This window comes from Oryctolagus cuniculus, chromosome 2 (genome assembly GCF_964237555.1).
Source record: "Oryctolagus cuniculus chromosome 2, mOryCun1.1, whole genome shotgun sequence".
Taxonomy (NCBI): Eukaryota; Metazoa; Chordata; class Mammalia; order Lagomorpha; family Leporidae; genus Oryctolagus; species Oryctolagus cuniculus.
Genome location: NC_091433.1, coordinates 132,811,144 through 132,832,585, shown reverse-complemented (window position 1 = coordinate 132,832,585; position 21,442 = coordinate 132,811,144). Strand labels below are relative to the sequence as shown.

Sequence of the window (21,442 nt, the reverse complement as noted above, 5' to 3'; positions counted from 1 at the left end):
TGGCACCCATATGGGATGCTGGCATTGCAGGCTGCGGCCTAATCTGTAACATCATAATGCTGGACCCTAAACTTTTTCTTAATTAAGAAGTAATTATTAATCACATGTATTTTAATCTGTTGGTACAAGGAGATTCCTTCATTCAGCAGAAGTATATTGAGCAATGTGTCAGAGGAGGCATAGAGTTCCAAAAGTAAATTAAGGTGTAGACTCTACTTTCAGGGAACTCACAGTATAGTGTGTGTGTGTTGTGTGGGAGGGAGGGCTAATAACATAACCAAAATGTAAAGAGATACCGAGTATTTTAGGTATGAAAATGTAGTGGATGCATAAAGAAGGGAGTGGTCAGTTCAACTGGCAGGTTAGGTTTCGTAGAAGGAAGTTATGCTTCCAGATTAAGTCTTTAAAGTAGAAATTCTGTTTACTGAGAAAGCGAGAGAAAAGAAGAGCATTTCAGACAGAGAGAACATAGTAAGTCCTGGCTAGAGATGTGAAATAATGGAAATTTAGAGAATCTAACATGGCTCTAGTATAAATATGAGGAGGGTTGGAGAGAGACAGAAACCACATCTTGAAGTCCCCTTATACATTGCTAAGAACTTTAGCCATTGCATGTAAGTATCTTTGGAGTGCTGGAAAAATTATAATTAGGGGGAAGACAAATTATATTTTATGAAGGCTACTTCAAAAACAACATGAAGAATGGATTGAAGGAAAGATAAGTACATTAGAGACAAAACCCTATTGTAGTAGTCCAAGCGGGAATCTAAATTAGGAAAGTAGTAGTAGGCATGGTAACGAAAAAAGGGATACCAAAACTATTAAGTAGGAATACTCGGTGGACTTGGTGAGAAATGAGATGCTAAGAGCGTAGAGGAGGAATTTAGAATAACTTCTAGGTAAGTATAAAATCCTAATAGAGTCAGTGTTTTAGTTTGATGTTTCCAAAAAAAGTTTAAATTTTGTGTGACATTTATCCACTGATTTCTTTGAAGTATTAGTTAATAGCTTGCTAAATATCATTTGTTGATATCATTTGGTTTCTAAAATGTTTTGATCCTTTCAGTACTTACTTCCAATAAATATACTTATTTCCTACCCTTGGTCTTAAATCCACTTTCTATGTTATTTTTATGATTTACAAACTCTAATTTAATATATTTGCATGATGAATGTGGTTCAGTAATTTGAATGAAAAGTGATGGTGTTCTTTCTATACATTAAAGTTCAAGTTCGTTTGAAACCTCTAAGCATTTTAGATTAAAATTTTACTGGTCGGCACCACAACTCAATAGGCTAATCCTCCGCCTTGCGGCGCCGGCACACCGGGTTCTAGTCCCGGTCGGGGCGCCGGATTCTGTCCCAGTTGCCCCTCTTCCAGGCCAGCTCTCTGCTGTGGCCAGGGAGTGCAGTGGAGGATGTCCCAGGTGCTTGGGCCCTGCACCCCATGGGAGACCAGGAGAAGCACCTGGCTCTTGCCTTCGGATCAGCGCGGTGAGCGCCGGCCGCGGCGGCCATTGGAGGGTGAACCAACGGCAAAGGAAGACCTTTCTCTCTGTCTCTCTCTCTCACTGTCCACTCTGCCTGTCAAAAAAAAAAAAAAATTACTGTAAGTTGTTTAAAACAATAACATTTGTTTTAGGTGCAACTTTTAGGTACTGATAGGTGTTTTAAACTTTAATAAATATTTTCTGATTTTTTATATTGTTTACTGATTGAGCCCATCACATGGTTAGCTAACTATGAAGTGTTCTTGATTTAAAGAGAACAGGCAAAACAGATAAAATGCTGCTAAAGAAATTTAAAAAGTTCTCAGAGAAAAGGGAAAAAGAGAATAGCAATGTTCATTTCTACTTTACTGCTTTCTCCCTGCCATTTTTCAGTTCCAAGTATTTAGTTGAATACTTGCTGGATTTTTTTCAGTGTTTTTATTGGACTTAAAAAAACTTAGGCTTGCTGCACTTAATGAGTTTTCTTTTCTTTCTTTCTTCCTTCCTTTTTTTTTTTTTTTTTACTTTTTAATATGTAAAAGCACATATCAGAGCTAATTTTTCCCATGTGAAATGGGCCTTTCCAGTGCTTATTTATATTTACAGGATGGTTTAATACAGCAGTGTGGGGAGACAATGAAGGAAACAATTAATGTGAAAACTGTGTGTGGCTATTACACATCAGCAGGGACCTATGGATTAGATTCCGTTAAGAAAAAGTGAGTGACCTTTTCTTTTTTTTTTCCTCCCATCCCACTTTTGGGAATTTGATTGCTTTTGTTTCTTGAGAATGTATAGCTATGTGTAGAAAGAATCAAGGAAAAAAGGGGTGGAGAAATAGTTTTATTATATTAAAAAATATCCATTTTACTTTTTGACTGTTAGTAAATTCCTCAAATGTTACCTTTGTAAATGGCTATGGGTGTGTTATACATGCTTATAAAGACTTTAATCACTCTTTACAGTGCATTTTCTGACGAACTTACTTAAGGAGCAGGCATGGTAGACATTGTTTCAGTCCAACTGCTCACGGTCCTTTTAACTCGCCGTTTTCAGATGTTAAAGAAGGCTATGAAAGCTCCTTCATATACCATTTAACAGAAAATTGAAGTTATGTAGGTTAGAAATGCTCTTATTAATATCAAGGGAATATTCTCTTAATAACTGCTGACAGAGCAATACTAAATTTCAGAATATTGTCTGAGCTAGAGCGCTTGAGCATGTCCCAGCAAGATTAACATGCTGTTTTTGTCCTATTAAGTTCTATTCAATAGGTTATAAATAATATATAAATATAATAATTACATGTTTCAATTTCAGGTGCCTTGAATGGCTTTTAAATAATTTAATGACTCACCAGAATGTAGAACTTTTTAAAGAACTCAGGTATTTACACTTTAAATAACTTTATAATTAATCATCCTAAAATAATGTTATTCTCTTTTGTAAGATTTATTTATTTGAAGAGCACAGCATCAGAAAGAGGGGGAAAAAGGTGGAGAGAAAAAAAAAAGATCTTCCATCTGCTGGTTCACTTCCCAAATGGCCACAATAGCCAGGGCTAGGCCATGCTGAAGCTAGGGGTCAGGAACTCCTTCCTGGTCTCCCACATGGGTGGCAGGGGTCCAAGTACTTGGGCCAGCTTCTGCTGCCTTCCGGGGCCCCATTAGCAGGAAGCCAGATTGGAAGTAGAATACCTGGGATTCGAACCAGCATTCTGATGGGGGATGCTGGTGTTGCAAGTGGTGGCTTAACACACTGTGCCAATGTCAGCGCCAGTAATGTTTTTCAATTGTTGAACTATGCAAGATATTTTTGTCTAGATCTCCCACGTGGGTGGCAGGGACCTGAGAACTTAGTCCATCATCTAATGCCTTCCCAGGTACATCAGCAGGAAGTTGGATTTGAAGCAGAGGAGCTGGGATTTGAACCAGCACTCTGATATGGGGTGGGGACATCCCAAGTGGCAGCTTAACCTGCTGTGCCAAAGTACCAGCCCCTGTCTTAAACTTCTTGATAAGCCTGATGATACTAAATTTACAATTAGGTTGGCCTTCTGAGTTAAGTCCACTCCATTCATCCATTCATTCTTTCAGCAGATACTTCCTGAATGTCCGTTATGTATAATGATACTCTGCTAGGAGCTGTGACATATGCAGAGCTGATTATGTCATGATCTCTGTGGTCAAGAATCTTCTTTGTAGTAATGGGACTGAAGTATCTGTAATAGATCTGAGAAATTCAGGTTGGAATGAGGGTTTAAAAGTTAGGAAGTTTTATAGCCATTTTTAGGCTTTGTATTTCTATGACAGTGGTCCCACTGAAATAAGAGACAAATATCCCCAGAGTATGTGGCATTTTCATGGAAATGTACAAAACTAAAGACTAAACATCGCATAGCTTTCTGGGATGTAAACTTTACTGATTGGGGAGGGACTATCTTTCATTTTTTTTTTTTTTTTTTTTTTAAGATTTATCTGTTTGAAAGAGTTAGAGAGAGACACAGAGAGAGAGAGGTCTTCATCTGTTGGGTCACCCCCTAGATGGCCATAATGGCCAGAGCTGAGCTGATCTGAAGGCAGGAGCCGGGAGCTTCTTCTGGGCCTCCCACGTAGGTGCAGGAACCCAAGGACTTGGACCATCCTTCACTACTTTCCCAGGTGCATTATCAGGGAGTTGGATCGGAAGTGGAGCAGTCAGGACTTGTTCATATGGGCTGGTGCTGCAGGCCAGGGCTTTAACCCGCTGTGCCACAGTGTTGACCGCCTTCTCTTAACAGCTGCTTTTCTTTAATAGCTTACTTTGGCAGAAAAGTTTGAAAAGCATTCATCACCTGCTTGTGTCAAGGCATAAACAGATTTTGGCAGTGTATTTGTTTGAACATTGTTAGAAATACTTTATTTCTCTTTTATAATTTCTTCTTGCAGTTTCTCAAAAGCAAGCTGAATCAATGTGGGATCATCTTTAAAACTCAGAAACCCTTTGGCCTTTTGTGATTTAAAGGAAGGAATAAAAAAGGGAAAAGCAAAACAGACAACTGGCAGTAACTCCATACTAAATTTGAACTAACACACATTTATTGATCTTATTCTTGAGAGTAATAAAACCACTTTTTTGACTAAGCAAGTCTCTTTTGCCTGGAAGTTAAAGATTACTTTGAGGCTTTAGTTGTTCTATGAATGTTGATAAGTATTTTTTGTTTGTTTTTACATAGAAGTGGGGGTAGTATAAGGCAAAAGAAAACTGCCACTCTTGGGACATTGCTTTAACTTGATCAGGCAGATCAAAGCTCTTTGTTTCCATATCTCTTTGAGCAAAGACCTTTCACAGCCCACTCTGAATTAAAAGTCTAAGGGTAGGCATTTGGCCTGGTGGTTAAGACGCCCATCCTTGTCTCCCTATTGGAGTGACTGGGTTCAGTACTGGTTTTCTGACTCCAGCTCTGTGCCATTGCAGATGGTAGAAAGCAGCAATCATGGCTCATGAGTGGGGTTCCTGCCACCCACATAGGAGACCTGGCTTCAACCCCTGGCCCAGTCCTACCCATTGCGGGAGTTTGGGGAGTGAACTGGTGGTAGGCAACTCTTTCTCTTTGTCTTTCTCTGTCTCTCAAACAAATACTTAAAAGTAAAAGTATTGTTGTATACAAATAAGCTGTTTTCTAAGATTCTTTGCCTTGGGCAAAATAAAATGCTGTAGTTTTTTTAAATTCAACTTTTTTTTGATAAAGACTTAAAAATGGTAAGTTCTGTTAGGATCCTTCAACCTGTGCATGAAAGTAAGCTCACTGCCTTTGCTTTATCCTTCGCAGTATAAATGTCATGAAACAGCTCATTGGTTCATCTAACTTATTTGTGATGCAAGTGGAGATGGATGTATACACAGCTCTTAAAAAGGTATTGGTATAATATAATGTATACAGGGTATCATCTGAGCAGTGCTTATCATAGTGAAAAGTTGGAACCAGCTAGTGTCCAGTGAAGTGATAGATATACTAAAGAAAAGAAAATACAAATGCACCTTGATTTACAAGGTTATATCCCAAGAAAACTGTAAGTTGATAATACTGTTCAGTCAAAAATGCATTTTAATACACCTAACCTACCACAAGCCATAGCTTAGACTAGCATCCCTTAAATGTGCTCAGAACACTTACATTAGCATACATTGAGCAACATCATCTAATGTAAAGCCTATTTTATAATAATATGTTGAAATCGCCTGTAATGTATTGCATACTGTTCTGAAAGTGAAGAATGGGATGGCTTTACAGTTTAACTTAAAAAGTTGTGTATTGAGCCATTATAACTTGATAACCATTTGCTAAAATGTTAAAAAAAAAAAAAAAGTCCTGCCGGCGCCGCAGCTTACTAGGCTAATCCTCCGCATGGGGCCGGTACTCCAGGTTCTAGTCCTGGTTGGGGTGCCGGATTCTGTCCCGGCTGCTGCTCCTCTTCCAGTCCAGCTCTCTGCTGTGGCCCAGGAAGGCAGTGGAGGATGGCCCATGTGGTTGGGCCCTGCACCCGTATGGGAGACCAGGAGGAAGCACCTGGCTCCTGGCTTTGGATTGGTGTAGTGGCCATTTGGAGGGTGAACTAATGAAAGGAAGACCTTTCTCTCTGTCTCTCTCTCTCACTAACTCTGCCTGTCCAAAAAAAGAAGTCCTTTTATTTAGGGATATGTGGGTGATTTCACCTTCGTATTGTACTTTTTCTACCTTGAGAATGTTTCTTTTTTTTTTTTTTTCCAAAGAATTTTTTTCCACAATTAACATGTTAATATTTACATAATCAGAAATTTTTTATGTAGAAGTTATTGTCTTAGCAGTTTTAATGTTCTGTGTATTTTCAGTTTAACCTGATTAAAGTTAAATTATTTCATGATGAAATTTTCACACATGCATTTTCTAGAAAATGCTGGAATTATTTTAAAAATTAATTTTAAATTATTTTTATGTAGAAGTTATTGTCTTAAAGTCTTAATGTTCTGTATATTTTCAAAGTTTAACCTGATTAAAGTTAAAAAAATTATTTCATGATGAAATTTTCACACATGCATTTTCTAGAAAACACTGAAATTATTTTAAAGGCCTGTTTGTACTTTCAGCATGTTTTGCCTCTTTTGAAAGATTTCAACCTTTTTTTTAAAGATTTATTTATTGGGGCTGGTGCTGTGGCACAGCAGGTTCAAGACCGGTTGAAGACCCGGCTGTTCCACTGTTAATTATTTCATAGATATTCTCAGTAGCAATCATTCTTTTTCCAATGGTTATTATTTTTATAATTTCACAGGGTATTTATTAAAACTAAGCTAATCAGTGAGTAGGATTAATTAGTATAAAATTACTCAGTAATAAATATATTGTTTTACTTTTTTTTTTTTTTTTTTTTTTTGACAGGCAGAGTGGACAGTGAGAGAGGGAGACAGAGAGAAAGGTCTTCCTTTGCCATTGGTTCATCCTCCAATGGCCGCCGCGGCCGGCGCGCTGCAGCCGGCGCACCGTGCTGATCTGATGGCAGGAGCCAGGTACTTCTCCTGGTCTCCCATGGGGTGCAGGGCCCAAGCACTTGGGCCATCCTCCACTGCACTCCCGGGCCATAGCAGAGAGCTGGCCTGGAAGAGGGGCAACCGGGACAGAATCCGGCAACCCAACCAGGACTAGAACCCGGTGTGCCGGCGCTGCAAGGCAGAGGATTAGCCTAGTGAGCCACGGCGCCGGCCTTGTTTTACCTTTTTTTTTAAAAAAAGATTTATTTATTTGAAAGAGTTACAGAGAGAGGTAGAGACAGAGAGAGAGGTCTTCCATCCGCTGGTTCACTCCCCAGATGGCCACAACGGTTGGAGCTTTGCTGATCCAAAGCCAGGAGCTTCTTCCAGGTCTCCCACGTGGGTGCAGAGGCCCAAGGACTTGGGCCATCTCCACTGCTTTGCCAGACCATAGCAGAGAGCTAGATCGAAGTGGAGCAGTTGGGGCTCGAACCGGCGACCATATGGGATGCCAGCATTGCAGGCGATGGCCTCACCCACCACGCTACTGCGCTGGCCCCCCAGCTTACTTCTTAACATACACATCTGGTTTCTATCACTGGACTGTGATTAGTGCCATGGTGAATTTAAAGCTTAAGTTGGGAAGCAGGTTGAAAATGTAATCATAGAATAATAAGTCATATAATTTTACTTTTTTTTTTTTTAACCTAGTGGATGTTCCTTCAACTTGTGCCTTCATGGAATGGATCTCTAAAACAACTTTTGACAGAAACAGATGTCTGGTTTTCTAAGCGAAAAAAAGGTGCCCTGAAATTTTTATTGAGAATCTGTCTTTATTGTTTTAATGGAATTTTATTAAAATTATGGTTGGCTTATTTATAGGTTTAATTTTAGAGCTGGAGAGGAATGTGGCAATTGTCTAATTCAGCCCCTTGTTTACAATGAGAAAATTAAGGATAGATAAGAAAAATGCGTTACCTAGGATTATCTGAATCACTACTCATTGAACTGAAACCATACTCTGATTGCTAAAAACTGTTTTTCCCATTTTGTCATCAACAAATTTGGTGACTACATTTATTCTTTGCTTAACCATGTTGACTTTCCCCTAATAAACTATGGCTTGTTTATCAGGCCACAATTCTTAGCATGGGGGCCCATGGACACGCTTCTGTGTCACTACCCCACGTGTAGAACAGAATTTTACATGTATTTGTGTGCTGCATGCATTTTTGAAGACAGAGCATTCTTATTTTTTTATCATGTTCTCAGTGGAAATCCATCTAAAATTGGTTAAGTGGCTGGGCATCTAGCCTAGTGGTTGGCTCACTTGTGTTGCCCATCAGTGGCTGCCCTTGGCTCCTGAGTCAAGCTTCCTGCTAATGCAGATCCTGGGAAGAAGCTGGGATGGTTCAGGTGTTTGGGTTCTTGCCACCTACGTGGAAAACCTGAATTGAGTTCCAGGTTTCTGTTGGTATAGGCCTCTAGTCAGTGAGAGCCATTTGGAGAGTGAGCCAGCAAATAGGAGCTCTTCGTTTGTCTCATTAAAAAAAAATAAAATAAAAAAAATAAACCCACAGAGGGTCTTTGTAGAAAGAGTCACTATGAGGTAAATATTAACATAACCTCCTGCTCATTTGTGCCCCAGCTAGATCAGCCACAGCAATCCATCAAAAGAGAAATTGGTCTTTAGCCTAAGTGGCAGGAACAAATTAGGAAGCTGTGGTGCACTTCTTATTTCCCCAGTTTGGAGTCTATCCCAGTCTCTGAGTGTAAAAGCACACGGTTTAGGATAACTTCTCGGGAGACATCTATTGAATAAAGCACAATATATCTAATGCTCTTATTTTTCTGTGAGAACTTCATGGGGTTGTGGGGTCGTTTCAAACAGTATAAACATTATCAACAGTATGCAAATTCAGGAAATAGAGAAAAACTGCTTGTAGTCTCCTTGCTCATTATATTTTGGTATATTTCTAAAAGTTTCCTATATTTGACTTTTCAGATATATATGGATCAAGAAAAAAAGAAGTAATAGAAACTTTTCTACACAGTTTTAAAGATTACTGTTGAATTTGGCTGATGTAATTAGTATGGCCACATGTTAGCCAGCAAGATTTGAAACATATTTTTTTTTGGAATTCCATGAATTCTTAGACAAAAATGAGCCAATTTGTTCTACAGCCTTGAATAAAAGCTTTTATGGATAACTACCAGATTTCTATGAGACAATCTAGAATTTGATTTTAAATTTGCTCATGTGACAGAAAACTGCAGGAATATAATGCCAGTGTGAAATTGGCACATTAAATTCAACCTGTGAACTAGAACTAGTATTATTATTTTTAAAAATGGCAAGAGATGTAAGTCCACAGCCGGAGAAAAGTTAACTATTAATTTTTTAATTGACTTTGCTGCTTTCTTTTTTGCTTTTTGCTTGACTGCAGGCAGGCACCAGATGTATGAGATAAAAATTTTAAAAATTCATTTCCTTAACTTGTCTGTCTTTTCCCAATTTTCAAGAAAAAATTATTTTATTGGGGAACCCTTCTCTAGAACAGAAAACCTGTTTTCCAGGTGAAGCCTGGTATGAACCATATTGGGCTGTAATGGCAACACTTACCCTTTTCTTCCTTGTCCTTAGTAACAACAAGACTGGGTATACTCCTGTGAGTAGACCTCGGACCAGGCTTACATGTGAATTTCTGTTTGATAGCAGTAACTAGGGGCATTTCCTGCCCATTCTTGCGAACACATTGGTGTGTAATTGAGGACACTAGGAAAAACCTTAATTCCTTCTTAAAAGATGAACATTATTCAAATATTTCATAAACTTGAATCATTTAAATAACTGATGTTACCCATGTGTTACAAAGCTGTGGCTACAATGTCCTTATTTTGTATTTTAATGGAGAATTAATATGTTAACCAGTACTTATCACGTGTAGCGAAAGAATCAGAAGAAAACTGAATGTTCTGTGTCCTGTGATCTTGTGAAGACCATGGAGTGAGGCTTTGGGGCTCTAGAGTTCCTCTGAGTAGTCAGTCCTTGGGAAAGGAGATTCTAGAGAGAGAGCATAATTCTAGTACTTAGCTCAGGTTCCTTCTCCATTTTGCTGTACTATAAGCTCTCAACACCAGAAGGGTTATGCATAGCTGAATTCCCAGCCCATGAGTCTAATTAGGACCAAAATTAATTTCCTGTGGCTTTTTTCTAAATCTGAGTTTTTATCCACACACTTGAGGTCTATACAGTTCTTGAAAACTTTGAAGTGATCTTATGCTTATTCTAAAGGAGTGTGTGTGTGCGTGTGTGTCTCCCCGTCCATAAAAACCATTTAGGAGTAAAATGAAGTAATAGCCTTAAAAAGAATGGCTATTTAATTTAAACTTTCTTTTTTTAATAGATTTTGAAGGTATGACCTTCCTTGAAACTGAGCAAGGAAAACCATTTGTGTCAGTATTCAAGCATTTAAGGTTACAATATATTATTAGTGATCTGGCTTCTGCGAAAATTATTGAACAAGATTCCCTAGTACCTTCAGGTAAGAGAACATGATGAATTTATGGTTTTAAGTAACACTTTTCCAATGATAACTTTCATATATCATAGAAAATAATGATGGGGCAAGCGTTGAGTACAGTGATTAAGATGCTCTTTGGGCCGGCGCCGCGGCTCACTAGGCTAATCCTCCGCCTTGCGGCGCCGGCACACCGGGTTCTAGTCCCGGTTGGGGTGCCGGATTCTGTCCCGGTTGCCCCTCTTCCAGGCCAGCTCTCTGCTGTGGCCAGGGAGTACAGTGGAGGATGGTCCAAGTGCTTGGGCCCTGCACCCACCTGGGAGACCAGGAGAAACAGCTGGCTCCTGCCTTCGGATCGGCACGGTGCGCCGGCTGATGGCAGCCATTGGAGGGTGAACCAACAGCAAAGGAAGACCTTTCTCTCTGTCTCTCTCAACTGTCCACTCTGCCTCTTAATAATATAATTTCTTTTTTTTTTTATGAAAGGAAAATGTTCAGTTTAGAATGATTTAAATTTACAACTTTTAGTTTTAATAGTTATTTAAATCTAACATTGCACAATTTTTTTGTTTATTGTTTAAGTTGTTATTTACTTGAATGGCAGAGAGAGACAGGTCTTCCATTCACTGGTTCACTTCCCAAATGCCCTTAACAGCCAGGGCTGAACCAAGCCAAAACAAGAAACCCGAAACTTGATCCTGGGGTCTCATGGGTGGTAAGGACCCAAGCACTCCAGCCATCCATCACTTGCCACCTCCCAGAATGTGCATTAGTCAGAAGCAGAGCAAGGACTCCCCGCACCGCCCCGGGCACTCTGATTTGGGTTGCAGGTTTCCTACCTGGCATCTTAACCACGCCCTAGTGCCTGCCCTGAATGTACATGCTTCATCTGCCAATTTAGAAATGGCTTGTTTCCCCGAAAATAAATTCATTGGATTTTTTTGTTTTTAAGATTTTATTTATTTGAGAGGTAGAGTTACAGACACTGAGAGGAAGAGACAGAGAAAGGTCTTCCGTATGCTGATTCATTCCCCAAACGGCTGGAACTGCACCAATGCAGAGCCAGGAGCCAGGAACATCCTCCCTGTCTCCCCCACGTGGGTGCAGGAGCCCAAGGACCTGGGCCATCCTCCACTGCTTTCCCAGGCCATAGCAGAGAACTAGATGGTAAGAGGAGCAGCCAGGACTAGAACCAGCACACATTTGGGATGCCAGTACCACAGGCAGAGAATTAACCTATTGCTTCATAGCACCAGCCCTGGTTCATTGTTATTTTTAGAAAATTCAATAAAAGAAAAATCTGTTCAATTTTCTGGGAGAATTTTATAAGAACTATATTGTAAAAAATAATGTTAAGGTATGATTCTCACAAATGAAAATTAATATGAGCTGTGAAAAGGAAACAATTAAATGTAAGAATATGTTTTTAAAGATTTACAGAGTTGCAGAGAGACAGAGAGGTCTTCTATCTGCTGGTACACTCCCTAGTTAGCTGCAATGGCCAGAGCTGAGCAAAGCCGGAAGCCAGGAGCTTCTTCTGGATCTCCCACGTGGGTGCAGGGGCCCAAACACTGGGCCATCTTCCACTGCTTTCCCAGGCCATAGCAGAGAGCTGGTTCGGAAGTGGAGCAGCCAGGAATCAAACTGGTACATGTATAGGATGCCAGCACTGCAGGTGGTGGCTTTACCAGCTATGCCACAGTGCTGACCCCAAGAATATACTTTTAACTAAGGATTTTTTTAAATATTTATTCATTTATTTCAAAGGCAGAAATAGAAAGAATAAAGAGAAGGGACAGGGAGATCCTCCATCTGTTGGCTCTCTCCTCAAATGGCCACAATGGCTGGGGCTTGGCCAAGCAGAAGCCAGGAGCCAGGAACCTCTTCCTGATCTCCCACACAGAGGCAGGGGCCCAAGCACTTCAGCCATCTTCCACTACTCCCCACACGTACTAGCAGGGAGCAGGATTGGAAATGGAGCAGCTGGGTCTGGAACCAGCACTCATATGGAATGCAAGCACTGCAGGCAGAAGCTTAGCTTAGCCTTCTAGGCCACAGTGCTGGCCCCCAAATAAAGATATAAATTCTAATTTAAATATATGTAATCTAAGTAGATTTGCCTGAGGCAAACCTATATCATCTTTACCACTTTAAAGATCATTGAACCATATGTTATAGCATGTTTGTAAACTTATAAGTAAACTACCAGGGTTTTTTTGTTTTTGTTTTTGTTTTTTAAGATTTCTTTCTTTACTTGGAAGGCAAAGTTACAGAGAGGCAGAGAAAGAGAGAAAGGGGGTAGGGGGAGAGGTCCTTCATCTGCTGGTTCACTTCCAAGAGAAAGAGGTCTTCCATTCTGCTGGTTCACTCCCCAGATGGCCGCAATGGCCAGAGCTGCGCTGATTCGAAGCCAGGAGCTTCTTCCGGATCTCCCATGTGAGTGCAGGGGCCTAAGACGTGGGCCATCTTCTGCTGCTTTCCTAGGCCATAGCAGAGAGCTGGATGGGAAGTGGAGTGGCCGGGACTCGAATCAGCGCCCATATGGGATGCATGCACTGCAGGCAGCAGCTTTACTCACTCTGCCACAGTGCCGGCCCCTAAGCTATCAGTTTTTTTTGGTTGCTATTTTACATTTGAGTTTAGGAGTGGTAGCAGTTTTATCAGCTGCTTAGAATGTGTAAGTCCTTTATGTTTTTCCATCTTAATTATCAATTAATAAACATTTACATTTTAGAATGGCTGTCTTGTGTATATAAACAACAGTGGCTTGCCATGCTCCGTGCAGAACAAGACAGTGAAGTGGGGTAAGTATATTACATCATATCATTGTTTATTAAGAGAAAAACTTTTGATAGGAATTTTTAATGTATTAATTATAGTGAAAAATCAGTAATTATATCAAAAAACAGCTGTTAAAATAGAGAAAAAAGTCATAATCAATTTTATTATATTTTTATAACATCAATTTTACAAATATTTTTCTGGTTAATCAGATAGTATAACAATGTTTGAATTGTCAATTGCTATATTTAAAAAATTCAATAATTTGTATACTTTTTATACCTTGTATTATAATTTTATTTCAACATATGGAATATTACTGACAGCAATACTTTCATAAAGTATATTTCATATTTTTAGGTAAAGTCAGTTTTCTTTGTATTATATTGTCAAATTGATTAATATAATAATAGATAGGTTTTGAAGATCTTTGAGACTAAAATAAATTAAAATCATTTGATTACAGATGCCTTCCTCAAAATCATATGACCCCTACAAAATATTTGCACGCTTTGTTCATTTTAAGGGAAGCAAATACATCTATTCTTTCAACATATTAGTGATTTCTAGTTCACAAAAGTACTTTCACACATTGATCCTTACAATAGCTTCTTTAAAAAAAGATTTATGTATGTATGTATATATGTATGTATGTATGTATGTATTTGATAGAGTTACAGAGAGGGAGAGACAAATCTATGTTCAATTGGTTCACTCGCCAAATGTCTGCAAAGTCCAGGACTGGGCCAGGCTAGTTTCCCACATGGGTGGCAGGGGTCCAAACACTTGGGCCATCCTTTGCTGCTTTTACCAGCCATTAGCATGGAGCTGGATTGAAAGTGGAGCAGCTGAGACACGAACAAGCGCCCATGTGGGATGCTGGTGTCGCAGACAGAGGCCTTATCTGCTATACCAAAACGTCTGACCCTATGGTGCTTTTTTTTTTTTTTTTTTTTTTTGAAGATTTATTTATTTATTTGAAAGTCTGAAAGACTTACACAGAGAGAGAAAGGGAGGCAGAGAGAGAGAGAGAGGTCTTCTGTCTGCTGGTTCACTCCCCAGTTGGCCACAATGGCCAGAGGTGTACCCCTCCGAAGCCAGGAGCCTTCTCCAGGACTCCCATGTGGGTGAAGGGGCCCAAGGACTTGGGCCATCATCTACTGCTTTCCCAGGCCATAGCAGAGAGCTGGATTGGAAGTGGAGCAGCCAGGACTTAAACCAGCACCCATGTGGGATGCCGGCACTGCAGTTAGCGGCTTTACCTGCTATGCCACTGTGCCAGCCCCTGCTCCACTTCCGATCCAGCTCTCTGCTATGGCCTGGGAAAGCAGTATAGAAGATGGCGCAAGTCCTTGGGCCCCTGCATCCACGAGACCCAGAAGAATCTCCTGGCTCCTGGTTTCAGATCGGCACAGCTCTGGTCTTTGCAGCCATTTGGGGAGTAAATAAAAGATGGAAGACTCACACTCTCTTACTCCCTATCTCTGCCTCTGCCTCTGCCTCTCTGTAACTCTGCCTTTCAAATAAATAAATCTTAAATCTTATTTATTTAAAAGGCAGAGTTACAGAGAGAGGTAGAGACAGAGAGAGAGAGGTCTTGCATCCACTGGTTCACTCCCCAGATGGCCGCAACAGCCGGAGCTGCGCCAATCCGAAGCCGGGAGCCAGGAGCTTCTTCCAGGTCTCCCATGCTGGTGGAGGGGCCCAAGGACTTGGGCCATCTTCTACTGCTTTCCCAGGCCACAGCAGAGAGCTGGATCGGAAGAAGAGCAGCCCATATGGGAAGCCGGCGTTTCAGGCCAGGGCGTTAACCCACTGCACCACAGTGCCAGCCCCTAAATAAATCATTAAAAAAAAAAAAAAAAAAAAAAAAAACCCTAATCTGTGAGTTTTTGGGAAAGGCCTTCAAAGTTTAATTTTTTTTGCCCCATATCCTTTTAGACACCAAAGAATTTCCTAAAAAAAGCTAGTTAAAAATGTATACCTAAATAGTGAGTGTATGAAAGTTAATAAATTCATGATTTTGATGTTAATAGAGTTCTTAGTTTCTATTTCACTTTAGCCCATCTCTTTTCCAAATATATTTAAAGTATACTTACCCAGATCAAATTGTTGAAATAGAAATAATAAATTAAAAAAAAAATAAGAATTATTAGTGGAGTTCAGATTTAAAGTATTTTGTAATATATGAAGTAATTTATAACTCTTCCTAATTCTTTTGCATTTTCAGTTTGTTTTTAAAAGATTTATTTAATTGAAAAAGTTAGAGAGGCAAAGAGAGGTCTTCCTCCGCTGGTTCACTCCCCAAATGTCCACGATGGCCAGAGTGGGACTGAGCGGAATCCAGGAGCCAGGAGCTTCTTCCGGATCTCCCATGTGCAGGGGCCCAAGGGCTTAGGCCATCTTCTGCTGCTTTCCTAGGCCACAGCAGAGAGCTGGATCGGAAGTGGAGCAACCAGAACTCGAACCAGGTCCCATATGAGATGCTGGCGCTGCGAGCGGTGGCTTTATCCACTATGCTACAGCGCCAGCCCCTGGATATTCAGTTTTTAAGTTTCAGATATTTTTTATTTTTCAAGATGTTTCTTATCTCTGTCCTTATTGAGGTTAATATAGACCTTCACCTAAAAGACTAGAATTATTGTCTTGTTTTCCTGCCCTCAGAACTATATGATTCTGTTGCCACTGGTCAGTGTTCTATTCCAGAAACTGAACATGTGCTCACTGCTACAGGGCTGCTAAAGGGAGGAAGACAGGGTATTCCCTGAAGACTGGATTATGATCTAGTGAAGTTCCCTCCAGGGTTCTCCTTGTCATTGCAAGAGGGTTCCCTTTCTGGCCGGCGCCGCAGCTCAATAGCCTAATCCTCCGCCTAGCGGCGCCAACACACCAGGTTCTAGTCCCAGTCGGGGCGCCGGATTCTGTCCTGGTTGCACTTCTTCCAGGCCAGCTCTCTGCTATGGTCCAGGAGTGCAGTGGAGGATGGCCCAAGTGCTTGGGCCCTGCACCCCATGGGAGACCAGGAGAAGCACCTGGCTCCTGGCTTCGGATCAGCGTGGTACGCCGGCTGCAGCATGCTGGCCGCAGTGGCCATTGGAAGGTGAACCAACGGCAAAGGAAAACTTTTCTCTCTGTCTCTCTCTGTCTCACTGTCCACTCTGCCTGTCAAAAAATGAATAAATAAATAAAAATTTAAAAAAAAAGAGGGTTCCCTTTCTCAAACAGAAGAATGATTGTGTCCCTTCCTTGCTTAAATATCCAGGGACATTTGCTCACAGTTAAAGGATTATCACTATTCATGATTATTGAAGCTAGATAGAAAAGTTGGCTCTTTATACTGTTGACTCCAATATATTTGTAATTTTTCATAATAAAAGTTTAACAGAACAAATATCTGGCAACTTCTGTTACCTACAGGAAAAGCTGGAACGTTTTCAACATGGCCTGTGGGGATCTTCAGTAGTCTGTCCTTAAATGCCTTTTGCTTCATCTCCTCTCATATTTGTCTTGTGTTCAGCTGTACAAAATTCTTCATGCATTTCAAATTCACATTATTCACCAGTCCTAGTTTATCTCCTGTTCCTTCTGTGTGGAATACTCTTCACCCTACCCAGAATTCACCACCCATCTCCACTTCAGCAAACTCTTACTCAGTTGCAAATAACACTTAACCCTATGATGCTACCCAATCGCATACCAGGCAGTACTTTAGTGCCTGCACATCACAGCTCTTTCCTTAGGTTTTTAGTCATTACTGTGTCTAGTTCCCCACTAGACAGAGCTATTGGCTGTCAAGGACTTGTTTTGTGAGTTTTATACACATTGATTTGCCATTATTTTATTACGTCTTCAGCTTCTAGGCACTTCATGTTGTAAATTAATGAATAGATGAATGAATGTTACTTTTATCTTCTAGGATTACCAAGAAAATAATAATGTCATTAATTATTACAAGTTGATATAACACTGTTTCTCTTAGTTGATTAAGGTTTTTAAAGTAAGGAACCAAGTAGACTAATAAAAGTCTACAGTTGTTTTCTGTTAAATATTGATTTTGTAGAATCAGGCTACATGAAAAATGATTTGCATGTGAAACTAGCAATATCAAACAGTAGGTGATACCAAGTCACATCTTACAGAAATGAAAGATGTTAATGACTCTTACATAGTAGACTTGTAAGTATTGTATTTTCAAGATAAACAGAATTTCTCATTTCTTTCTACCCCTTCTCTAGTTTGGCTGAGCCCTAAGGAAAGTTATCTAGAAGTTAGGGCAATAATTAAAACATTACAGATTTTAAATCATTTTTATTTAATAAAGGCAATGGTATAAATTAGTCAATAACAATGTTATTTTCATCTACACCAAAAAATCTATTTTTAAATCTAGTATGAAGATTTTCTGTTCTTTTTAACTCACAGTTATTTCTCAATTATTAGTGCCCTGTTTTCTTTGCTAGTTCATATCTTCTGTACACTTTTAGGCCTCAAGAAATCAATAAAGAAGAACTAGAGGGAAACAGCATGAGATGTGGTAGAAAGCTTACAAAAGATGGTGAAGTAAGTATGGACTGTGGCTGTTAATATGTGAGTTGTTGCAGGAGTATTGTCAATGCACAGTGCACTTGAAGAAACCATCATACCGAGCCGGCGCCGTGGCTCAATAGGCTAATCCTCCACCTTGCGGCGCCGGCACACCGGGTTCTAGTCCCGGTTGGGGCGCCGGATTCTGTCCCGGTTGCCCCTCTTCCAGGCCAGCTCTCTGCTATGGCCAGGGAGTGCAGTGGAGGATGGCCCAGGTGCTTGGGCCCTGCACCCCATGGGAGACCAGGAAAAGCACCTGGCTCCTGGCTCCTGCCAGGATCAGCGCGGTGCGCCGGCTGCAGCGGCGGCCATTGGAGGGTGAACCAGCGGCAAAAGGAAGACCTTTCTCTCTCTGTCTCTCTCTCTCACTGTCCACTCTGCCTGTCAAAAAAAAAAAAAAAAAAAAAAAAGAAACCATCATACCTATAATGCCTCATTAGAGTTCATTTGATATTATGTGTGTATAGCACGATCCCCTGGGTAGGGAATTGGTCACCAACATGCATGCAGTTGTAGTGGATTACTTGGCCTAATATGAGACCGTTGGACTTAAATTTTGTGTCCAGATAAGAGATATGAAAAGAGGATCCTTCAAGGAATCCAGAAATTAAGGTAAAGAAGTTATGTGGGAGCTGTTCCATAGTCTTTAAAAGAGATTCTCTTTTATACTCTCCCTAAATCAGACATTTCAAACTTTTTGATGCTACCCATATTAAGAATTACTTTTTTTGTTAGTACTCAATATAAACATATATAAGTGGAAGAAAAATATTCAAAATAATTCTGCTGTGTCCAAAAAGCCTACTTTTTTTTTTTTTTTTAGATCTATTTATTTTGTTTGAAAATCAGAGTTACACAGGGAGAGAAGGAGAGGCAGAGAGAGAGGTCTTCCATCCACTGGTTCACTCCCCAACTGGCTGCAATGGCCAGAGCTGTGCAATCCGAAGCCAGGAGTTCTTCCGAATCTCCCATGCGTGTGCAGGGGCCCAAGGATTTGGGCCATCCTCTACTGCTTTCCCAGGCCACAACAGAGCTGGACGGGAAGTGAAGCAGCTGAGACCCAAACCAGAGCCCATATGCGATGCCGGCACTGCAGGTAGCGGCTTTACCTGCTACGCCACAGAGCCAGCCCCCCAAAAGGCCTACTTTGGATTACATTTTTTAAAAGTTGATTATGGGGGCCGGCGCCACAGCTCAATAGGCTAATCCTCCGCCTGCGGCGCCGGCACACCGGGTTCTAGTCCCAGTTAGGGCACCAGATTCTGTCCCGGTTGCCCCTCTTCCAGGCCAGCTCTCTGCTGTGGCCCGGGAGTGCAGTGGAGGATGGCCCAAGTGCTTGGGCCCCACACCCCATGGGAGACCAGGATAAGTACCTGGCTCCTGCCGGATCAGCGTGGCAGCCATTGGAGGGTGAACCGACGGCAAAAAGGAAGACCTTTCTCTCTGTCTCTCTCTCACTATCCACTCTGCCTGTAAAAAAAAAAAAAAAAAAAAGTTGATTATGGGGGCCAGTGCTGTGGCGCAGTGGGTTAACGCCCTGGCCTAAAACACTGGCATCCCTTGTGGGTGCTGGTTCGAGACCAAGCTGCTCCTCTTCTGATCCAGCTCTCTGCTATGGCCTGGGAAAGCAGTAGAAGATGGCCCAAGTCCTTGGGCCCCTGCACCAGCATGGGAGACCTGGAAGAAGCTCCTGCTCCCGGCTTCGGATTGGCGCAGCTCCGGCTGTTGCAGCCAATTGGGGATTGAACCATCGGATAGAAGACCTCTCTCTCTCTCTCTGCCTCTCCTCTCTGTGTAACTCTGACTTACAAATAAATAAGTCTTTAAAAAAAAAAAAAAGTTGATTATGACCCATTAAATTGATTTTGCAACCCATTAATGGGACATGAAGTACTTTTTTTAGATATTCTACCATAACATTGTAATTTTTATTAAAAACTTTTTTCAGCTTACTTTAAAAATGTGTTACTTTTCTCCCAGATTTTCCCTCGTTTTACTTTTAATTTTTAAAAGTTAATTATTTTATATTTGTATTCATAACCGTAGTTAAGTGTTCAGATTATGAAAGAGGAAACATCTTTGTTTTCTGTTCCTATTGCTGCTTCCAGATCTTGTTCCTCTTTTAAAACTTCTTCTCGGGCCGGCGCCACGGCTCACTAGGCTAATCCTCCGCCTTGCGGCGCCAGCACACCAGGTTCTAGTCCCGGTCAGGGCGCCGGATTCTGTCCCGGTTGCCCCTCTTCCAGGCCAACTCTCTGCTATGGCCCGGGAGTGCAGGAGGATGTCCCAAGTACTTGGGCCCTGCACTCCATGGGAGACCAGGATAAGTACCTGGCTCCTGCCATTGGATCAGCGCGGTGCGCCGGCCGCAGTGGCCATTGGAGGGTGAACCAACGGCAAAGGAAGACCTTTCTCTCTGTCTTTCTCTCTCACTGTCCACTCTGCCTGTCAAAAAAAAAAAAAAAAAAACTTCTTCTCTACCACCAGTCATGGACATCATGCACTGAGCTCATTATCATTACTCATTCTGATCAGCAGGCCTGGTGGCTTTAGTGTTTCTGCTCCTTGACCTACTTTCTCCCCATGACCTTGTGTTCCCTCTGCCTCAGGCACCCATTCCCCAGGGCTGGGACAGGCCAAAGCCAGGAGCCAGAAGTTTTCTTCCTGGTCTCCCATGTGGATGCAGGGGCCCAAGCACTTGGGCCATCCTCTACTGCTTTCCCAGACACATTAGCAGGCAGCTGCATCTGAAGTAGAGCAGCCAGAAATTGAACTGGAGCCCATATGGGATGCTGGCATTGCAAGTATCAGCTTAACCCAGTGTGCCACAACTCTGGCCCCAGAAACCCCAATTTTAATTAAATCTCAATTCTTATTAAATATCTTACTCTAGACAGTTGAATGTGACTGAAGATAAAACACCATATCCCAGTGGGATTTACTTAAATGTTCTAACCGTAAATTTCAAGCACGTCTTCAGTGCTGCATGGTGATCCTCCTGTGTTTCTCTAGTGAGTATATCCATATACTGTCTGAGGTAACATACGCCTTCGCAAAAGGACAGCACTACTGCCCTATTCTTATCAATTGGTGTGGTTTTTATTGCATATCCTCCTACCAACTGTTTTCCAGTCTACCTGCATCTGTAGCAGTGTGCTATGGGGTTGCTCATATTTGTATAGATGGATTCTCTGTTTCTGTCCTGGTCTATCCCCTCCCCTTGTATTGGATCCCATTCATTCTCACTATTCAGAAGCTTTGCCCCTGCATTTATCATCTCCCTCTTGCATCATCAGTTTTTTCTCTTCTATTAGAGCATTTTAATTTAGCCTATAACATACTACAGTATCACCCATCTTAACGTATAACTTGGCCCCATGTTCCCCTCTTAAGTAACTACCACTCCATTTCCTCACACACCTTTAGGTAAAAATCATAAAATGTTGCCTATATTTGTTAGCTATATTTCCTTTCTTCTAATGCCGTCTCGAAACCACTCCAACTCATTTGCTGAAATTACCGTACCAGTGTCACCAGTGACCCCCACGTTGCCAAACTAAGTAGTCAGTTTTCAGTCTT

At 41.2% G+C, this 21,442-nt stretch overlaps 1 protein-coding gene across 1 annotated transcript in view; it reads left to right on the top strand.

The window, feature by feature from the left end:
- Window positions 1–21,442, top strand: part of GMCL1 (germ cell-less 1, spermatogenesis associated) — a 55,904-nt gene that overhangs the window by 16,402 nt on the left and 18,060 nt on the right. Inside the window, exons 5-11 of the mRNA XM_002709653.5 lie at window positions 2,097–2,209; window positions 2,811–2,876; window positions 5,302–5,386; window positions 7,689–7,779; window positions 10,385–10,522; window positions 13,233–13,302; window positions 17,764–17,839. Coding sequence (XP_002709699.1) covers window positions 2,097–2,209; window positions 2,811–2,876; window positions 5,302–5,386; window positions 7,689–7,779; window positions 10,385–10,522; window positions 13,233–13,302; window positions 17,764–17,839 — 639 coding nt within the window. The remainder of the gene's footprint in view (window positions 1–2,096; window positions 2,210–2,810; window positions 2,877–5,301; window positions 5,387–7,688; window positions 7,780–10,384; window positions 10,523–13,232; window positions 13,303–17,763; window positions 17,840–21,442) is intronic.